The 8,305-nt window shown below is 46.9% G+C and overlaps 1 protein-coding gene across 1 annotated transcript; it reads left to right on the top strand.

The window, feature by feature from the left end:
• The first annotated feature begins 4,203 nt into the window (after nt 1–4,203).
• Nucleotides 4,204–7,905, top strand: LOC131317485 (uncharacterized). Its single transcript, XM_058347032.1, has 3 exons — nt 4,204–4,292; nt 6,696–7,206; nt 7,285–7,905. Exons 1-3 carry the CDS (start codon nt 4,204–4,206, stop codon nt 7,903–7,905), a joined length of 1,221 nt encoding a protein of 406 aa, XP_058203015.1.
• The last annotated feature ends 400 nt before the right edge of the window (nt 7,906–8,305 follow it).

The following is an 8,305-nucleotide window of genomic DNA, read 5'->3' as shown; positions in this document are numbered from 1 at the left end:
GCCGAAATTGATAGTCCGGAATTCTAAGGCTTGACATGCCGAATCGAGGCCGGCGAGTGCATCGGCATGGGCTTTGTGCTCGCGATTGATTTGCTCGATCTGAAGTTCTTGAAGTGTTGGATGAGTTCGACAGCCGTGGCTTAGTACTTCAGCATTCGTGGGTCCCTAGCTTCATAGTCCCCAAGAACCGGATTGACGATAAGTTGGTAATCGCAGAAAATAGCCTGATCTTCGACCTTCATTGCAATCGTGGAGTGCAGACTGACCAAAAGAGCCTCGTATTCGGCCTCATTGTTTGTAGCGGGAAAATCGATGGTAATAGCGAGACCAAGATGACTCCTGCCCCATTTCCATTGTTGTTGAAGGCACCATCGACATGGAGGCGCCATATGTCTCCTTGGAACAGGGGCTAAGTTTATTTGAATACTTATTGTTTGGCTACAGGTTGTGATGGTCCTGGATTGTTAAGGTTGCTTGTATCATCTGGAATCAACTCGGCTATGAAATCAGGGAGAATTTGCCCCTTGATTGCTGTCCTCGGTTCAAAGCGAATGTCAAAATTCGTGAGTTCTATGGCCTATTTGGAAATCGATCCGGTTGGAGAGATCGGCTTTCTGAAAAAGGCTCTTGAGGGGATGCACCATTAGGATAGTGATAGTATGGGACTGGAAGTACGGCAGAAGTTTCCTTTGCGGCCGAGACAAGTGTGAGGGCTAATTTCTCGAGAGGGAGGTAGCGCGTTTGCGCGGGTATGAGCGTCTTGCTGGTGAAATAGATTGGCATGTCTTCAGTGCCTTCTCGCCGAACTAATGCTGAACTTATAGCGTGCGACAAGACAGTGAGGTATAAGTAAAGATTCTCGAATTCCTTAGGCTTGACCAGCAATGGAGCCGAGCTAAGGTAGCTTTTGAGTTCGGCTAATGTGGTGTCACATTTTGCAGTCCACTCGAAATTGGTTTGGCTTTTACTTTCCAAGGTGTGAAAAAACGCATGGCACTTATCTAACGACTTGCTGATAAATCAGTTTAGAGCTACCACCATGCCTGTTAGCTTTTGGACTTCCCGGATTGTTCGTGGTGGTCGTAGGTTTGCAATGGCCATGATTTGGTTGGGGTCAGCCTCGATTTCGCGCCTGGTGACCAAGTGTCCGAGAAATTTTCCCGCACTCATACCGAATGCACACTTTTCTGCATTTATACTGAGCTTGTGGAACTTCAAAATTTCAAAGACATCAGCCAACTCCCAAAGATGATTGTACTCCTTCTGGCTTTTAAAGATCGTCTATGTATGCTTTGACCGTATGGCCGATCTAGACGTGGAGCATTTTGAAGATGGCTCGGGTGAATGTGGCCCCAGAGTCCTTGAGCCTAAAGGGCATGACTTGGTAGCAGTAGATGCCATATGGAGTTATGAATGTCGTCTTTTCCATGTCGTTTGGATCCATTGCGATCTGGTAGTAGCCGTGGTAGGCGTTTAGAAAGCTTAGCCGAGCATGGCCGGTCGTGGCATCCACCAGTTGGTCAATTTTTGGCAGTGGGAACCAATCCTTTGGGCAAGCGTCGTTCAGATTAGTGTAGTCAACGCAAACCCTTCATTTGCCATTGTTTTTCTTTACGACGATGGTGTTCGACAACCATGTGGGGTACTGTACTTTCTGAATCACATTGGCTTCCAATAGGCTGTTGACTTCTTCCATGATGGCTTCATCGTGTTCGGGAGCTGAGCACCTTGCCCTCTGTACTACGGGATTTGAATCTTTCTTAATGTTAAGGCTATGACTGATGAAGTTCGAGTGGACCTCTGGCATCTCATAGGGGGTCTATGCGAATACTTCAATTTTAGTTTTGAGGAATTGAAACATTTATTCGCGCTCGGGGTCACTAAGGAAAGAGTCAAGTAAAAAGAAACAAAATCCGTCTTCATTGATTGGCATAGAAACAAGGTCTTCGATTGCTTTGTCCTCGGCCGGTTCACCGACGTCTTCAAGTACAGCAAGGTCGGGTACCTCGACCCATTGGACTTGCTTTGCTTTGGTCAAATTGTGAATGGCCGAGACGTAGCACTTTTTGGATGCGACTTGATCGCCGCGTAAGTCTTCTTGCCTTCCGTTCGTGTTGATAAAGCGGACGACCTAGTGATAGGTGGAAGCAATGGCTTGCATACCGTTGAGCTAGGTTCGGCCAAGGATGGCGTTGTATGGGCTCGAAACGTTGACAACAATGAATTCGGCACTCAATGTTTTTGAACCGACATCTACGGGAAGGAAGATGCAGCTGAGCGGCTAGACGGGGGCTCCATTGAAGTCGATGAGGGGCATTTCCTCTTGCTATAGGGGCGACTCTGGGAGGTCAAGTTTCTTGAAGAGGTCGTGATACATGACCTCCGTCGAACTGCCTTGATCGACAAGAACTCTCTTAACATCATGGACTCCAATTTGGACGGTAACCACAAGAGCATCAGTGTGAGGGGTTTGCACCATTTCGAGGTCACGCTCGATGAAGGTGATCGTCCATTTTTGAACGTCTTCCGGGAATGGTTGCTTTGACCCAGGTCCCACCAAGAGTATCCGCTTGAAAGTTGAGGCACGATCGAGGTCGACTCGAAGGGTGGTCTTGGACTCTTTGGTTATCAAGCCGTGGATGACGTGGATTATATCATTTATGGCTCATTGGGGTTTGGGTTGGTAATAGGCTGGCGGGCGGATGTTTTGGCTCGATCAATGTACTGGTCCAGGCGACCTTGAGACGCGAGGTGCTTCAAGAGTGCTTTGTATGGGGCGCAAGCTGTGGTATAGTGGCCGAGCTCATTGTGATAAAACATTTCTTTCTTGGATTCTAATCTGGCTGGTCGGTGTCGGTGCCGAGCTTTCCTATCGGCCACTCAAACTAGGTTTGTCTCATAATCTCTTTGAGGAAAGACCAAATGGGTTCCTTGAAAATTGTTGATTCGGCCACGTAGTCGTGTACCTTTGGTGGACGTTTCTTCCCTTCCTTGATGTTGTTCACGTGCTTCTTCGGCTTGGATTGTGGGGTGGGAATTGGTGCCGATAGCTGAGGAGTGCCTATCGGCAGGGGAGTAGTTAGGTTAAGAATTCCCTCAGCGGCTCGGTCCATGTAGAGTTCTTCGAAAGCACTAAATCTCTCTACAATCCTCATGAGTTCACCCATGTCGTGCAGAGGACGGATTGCCAATTCGTCCAAGATCTTGCTGCTAGATTCCAAACTATTTTTAAAGGAATGCTCAATACTCATCAATTCCAGGAATCTCATTGAAAAGTTGCCAGTAGCGTTCAGAGTACTACCTGAGCGTCTCAGTCGGGAGCTTCCTCATTTGGGACAAAGATTCTGGCTCCTTGGCTGTCTTGTTGCTAGTGATGAAGTGGGTATTGAATGCCCGATCAAGGTCGGCCAGGTTCTGGATGGATCCAGCGGACAATTTGTTGAACCATTGAAGTCCAAGGGAGCTGAGACTAGCGGGGAATGCTTTGCACTTGATTTCGTCCTAAATGGTACATAGTTCAATGGTCTGGAGGAAATGGATCAAGTGCGTGTAGACTTCACAGGTGTTTGGATCGAATTTCGTAAACTTCGGCAAGTGAAAGGTGGATTCGGCCGTCGTATTGATTATATGAGGTGTAAAGGGCAAGAAGCCGAGGTCCTTTAGTTGCCGTTCAAAGCCTGGGCGCGGTGGCTTGTTGTACCCGTCGATTTTTGACCTCTTGTGTTCCCTATCCTTGGAGTCCTTATCTGAGGGTTTCTCGTGGTCTCTATGCCGAAGTTTTTCTTTCATCTCGGTGTTCGCTATGTGAGGTTCGTCAATAGACCTTTCTCTTTCACGATAGACCTTTGGGTCAACAATTTGTCCTTCAACGCGGACACCCTTACCGTCCTGCCGAACCTTCTTATCAACTTTTAGGTTTTCTAGTGGGATTTCTCCGAGACACTTAGACATGTGTCACCTTGTCTCCAGGGAGGCTTAGCTGTGGTGGGAAGCAGTGGTGCGGGAATACTTTGCGCGACCAGTAAATTAAGTGCTTGTGAACGATCCGGTGGTGTCCTTGGATTTGCTTCGCTCCTGGTGGCTTCTTGAGCGATGCGTCGCAGAGGTGGTTGGCTATCGATAGAAGATCAGTTCCCTCGCGTCACCCCTTCTCAAGTGTGAAGCCAAGACGGTCCTTCACGGAACCACGGTAGCCCGTTTCGAATGGTTGCTCCTGCGGTGATGGAGGAGGTGGTGAGGGAGGTGTTTGTCGTCGTCACCTCCGATCTCCGGCAGATCCGGATGCAACTAGGGTGACTTCTTGCATGCGCTGTTTCATTTGGGCCATTTCCGCCCTCAGAGCCGCCAGTTCATTGTCTCTTTTATCATCCCATCGCTATAACAGGCGAATGTAAGCTGCTGTAGGTGGATAAATTCAAGTAGTGCTTTGAACAGCACTGGAATGCAGCGGCTCCACGTGCCTCTTGAACGTAACCCTAATTCGTCAGAGAAACCCTTATCCTGCAAAACAGACAAGGAATGAGCGCACCTTTGCCTCTCGTGGCAAAGGCCCTCCGATGCCTTTGTTAGTATTTCGTACTAATGATCCAACCCTAATTATCAGTAGGTAAGCAATAAGATTGCAGTGTATTGCGTACCTTTTACCTCTAGGCTTGCTCTGTTTATATAGACATTCGGATGCTTGGTGCCCAAGCATCCCTATTGCCATAGGATTCCCAACTCGTATAGGAAACCCAGGATATCAAGGATTCTCGTTTCCTTTATCAATTTATGGAAAAGAGTCCTTTCAGGATTCTTTTCCATTACTGACCGAACATCCCATTCTCATTGGGTATCTTTCTCAGACCCTATATTCTCGGGATCTTATTCCTTAACGGAATACCACTGTTTCTGGACTCTTCCGGAATGTTCCCTCTATTTCATCATCTGACAGGACCTTCTTTCCTTGTTCGGCCGTCTCATAGCCGAACAAATGGTCTGGACCAGTTACTTCACATGTAACTGGTCCTAAGGAAACAATTTGGACCATATCCTTTCTAAGGAGCTCTCCTTCTGTTCGGCTTTTCTCTTGCCGAACAATGTATCTGAACAGTGGCATCACATGTCACTTTCCTTGTATCTGGTCCAATAACGTCTCATGTTATTGTACCGAGAATCGTACAACCTCTCTGGACCATTGACTTCTCATATCAGTGGTCCACAGTGCGTTGACCCTTTGTTGACCGTGCTCGGGCTCATTTTGCACCTGTTCGGGAATACCTCCCTACAATTGCTCCCCAGCTTTGCTCGTTTATATTTTACTCAGATGACGAGTAAAGCTTTTAACCGAACAAATTCACTTTGTTTCTGCTCCCTATTTCACATATTGGTGCAATGTTTCATCACTTTGCTTAAGAAAAAATCATTTTTTCTTGTAGCCGTCACAGGCTTTTAGCCCTTACCTTTACACACGTCGATCATCGTATTGCGTTTCATTAAATACGAACAGACGTGTTTATGGGAAAACAGAACGCTCAAACGGCGTCTGGGATGACGTTTCACGTACGCCACCCACTTTTGGGGTATTTTTGGGTTTTCGTCCCATTTTCAAAAATCTCAATCTCTCTCTTAGACTTCCTCAGCAGAAAGAGGCGATTTCAAGGTTTACCCGCCATTGAAGCTCTGTTCATCATTTCAAGACCTCTTCCTTTCTGCTTTTAGGGATTCAATCGACTATTTTTCGTAAGTCATCATTCCTCTCCTTACTGCTCTTTTTCTCTTGGTAGATTGTTCACAATCGCAGTTTAGGGTTTCATTGTCCCCATTGCTTTACACTTCATAGAATTCCAAAATCCTATCTGGTAATGGGTAGATTTCGAAGGCACTGTAATACTCCTCAAGCCATGGCTAGTTTCAGATCTCGATATGGGATTCCTGACGATGTAGCCACTGTATTGGCTCCTGAGGATGCCCTTCGTGAGAGTTTCGATTTCGACACTCTTCACATTCCTGTAGTAGCCATTGTTGAGGGCGGGGTTAGATTCCCCTTGGCTCCTCTGCTTCGCCAAGTTTTGGCGTATTATAGACTTTCCCCAATGCAAGTCTCTGCCAACTTCTTCCGAGTAGTTATGGGCATCAACACCATAAATCAGATGTTAGGGACCTCTTTAGGTTTATACGACATTCATCACCTATACAGTATCTCTAGAACCGGGGATGCCCTCACATATTATTTAAAGAGTAGGGATTCTAGGAAGAAGCTTGTCCTTGAACTCCCTGACTCTGCTCGAGGGGATGACGACGACTTCCTGATTGTCACGGGCAACTTCGAACCCAGAGATGAGGACGGCCAAGTGATTGGTTTTCACGCTCCTCATGTAGTCGGGAGCCCACGTTAGTGCTTTTCCCCTAATTTCAAATCCTTGTCCTTTTTCATAGGAAAAGCTTTTTCGTGCTTTCTAATTATTTATGCTTTGCTCGGCTGCAGCTTCGAACATTAACCGGGGTTATAATATCATAACCCCTCAAGTGCACGTAGCTGATATCAAGCGAGCACTTGCTTTCAACGGCGAAGGGACTTACCTTGCTGGCCGAGCAAGAGCGGCTCAGGTTCTGCTGAGTTACAAAGCGTCATACGGGGGGTTTATTGATCGGCGTACCCGAGCAGCGGACAACCTTGCAGCGGCTGGTCCTTCAAGACCTGTTCCCGAAGAAAGGCGTTCTCGGACACCTCCAATCTCCGACGAACCAATTTCCTTTGCCGAAGAAGCCTCCAGTCCCACATCAAGTTCTTCTTCCAACGGTTACACGCCTTCACCTCCAGCAATGAACCAGCCAATTGATTTAGGGAGTCTTCTCACCATACCTGGTCGAGGTCGTGGCGCTGCTCGGGGCCAAGGTGGCCAAGGTCGTGGCCGCCGTACTCAGACTCAGACTGATGCTCCTCCTGGCTTTTCCCCAGAAGAAATCGAGGCCATCCACAGAGAGAAACGTCAACGGGTGGAACAGCCTCAAGAAAGACCCCCACCTCCCTCCTCGTCTCCTGCTCCAATATGGGCTCCCTCCTTCTCTCATGGGAACCGAGCTATCACTGCTCGGGACACTGTCGAGACCGAAGGGACTGCCCTTGCACTGTCCCAGGCCTTTTTGTTGCCTGGGGACATGCAAAAAGAAGTTGCAATGTCTCCAGACAATCTTCTCAGTTCCTTCATGTCCCACAACGCCAAGGTAAAATTTCTTTTTGTGATCATAGTGTACACAGAACTTAACAGTTATGTTTATCACAATTGTTTTGAATGTTTCCAGGTGATGCAAAAAATGGTGGCCATGGCTCAAAAACTTAGCCAATCAGAGCCCCAACGAGCAAAACTTGTCAGTGAAAACTCCAAGCTCCAACGTACCATCATCAGGCTTGAGAGAGAAAGGAACCAGGCCCAGGGGGTTGCAGATGGCCTGAAAGGACAATTGAAGGGGACTGAGGACAGTCTTGCCCAGACTTTGAAGGAGCTCGAGACGTCCCAGAGTGAAGCCAAGGCTGCCTTTGAAAAGGGATATAACGAAGGAATCAAAGTTGCCACAGAGAGCTACACAAACCAGATGCCTGGAATTCAGGATCAAGTTTGGGTGGCGTCTTGGAGGGCCTGCCTTGAAAAAGCAGAGATTCCTGAGTCATCTCCACTTTGGACCAACATTGAGCTTCCAAGCGCAGCAGCTGGTGATCAGGAGGAAATTGTTGAAGAGGGAGATGAAGAACAGGTCTTGCAGACAGCGGAGCCTCCTGTTACCGAAGTGGAGCCTCAGAGTGATATGACCAACTCTGGCCAAAAGGAAGCCAGTGGTGGTCAACTTGAAGATGAGAATCTAACTGCAGCTGAAGCTCCTCCAACTGTTCCTACAACCGTTCAAGACCTGACTGAAGATGAGTGAATATGTCTTGTATTGTGACAATATGTTTGGCTTTCTGTTTCTGGGCCTAGCCAAAGTGTTTAAAACATTCTAACAGTATTTCGTACTTGTCTTTAAGTATTTCGTACTTATGCATATATTTGAATGCTTCTAAGTCTGTGCACATTCGTTGTATGATTTGAACAGTTTTGTGCATATTCTCGTATGCTTATGCATGTATTCATATGCTTTGCATAGTCTCGTAGAGTTTAAGTTTCACGTACTTTAAACTTTTAAGTTTCACGTACTTAAATGTTTGAAATTTACACAAGTATTTCGAACTTGTGTTCAATTTACACAAGTATTTCGAACTTGTGTTCAATTTACACAAGTATTTCGAACTTGTGTTCAAGTGTCACGTACTTAAAAGTTGATAAGCAGT

Source organism: Rhododendron vialii, chromosome 2a (assembly GCF_030253575.1).
Source record: "Rhododendron vialii isolate Sample 1 chromosome 2a, ASM3025357v1".
Lineage (NCBI taxonomy): Eukaryota > Viridiplantae > Streptophyta > Magnoliopsida > Ericales > Ericaceae > Rhododendron > Rhododendron vialii.
This window is presented reverse-complemented; position numbering and strand designations above follow the sequence as displayed.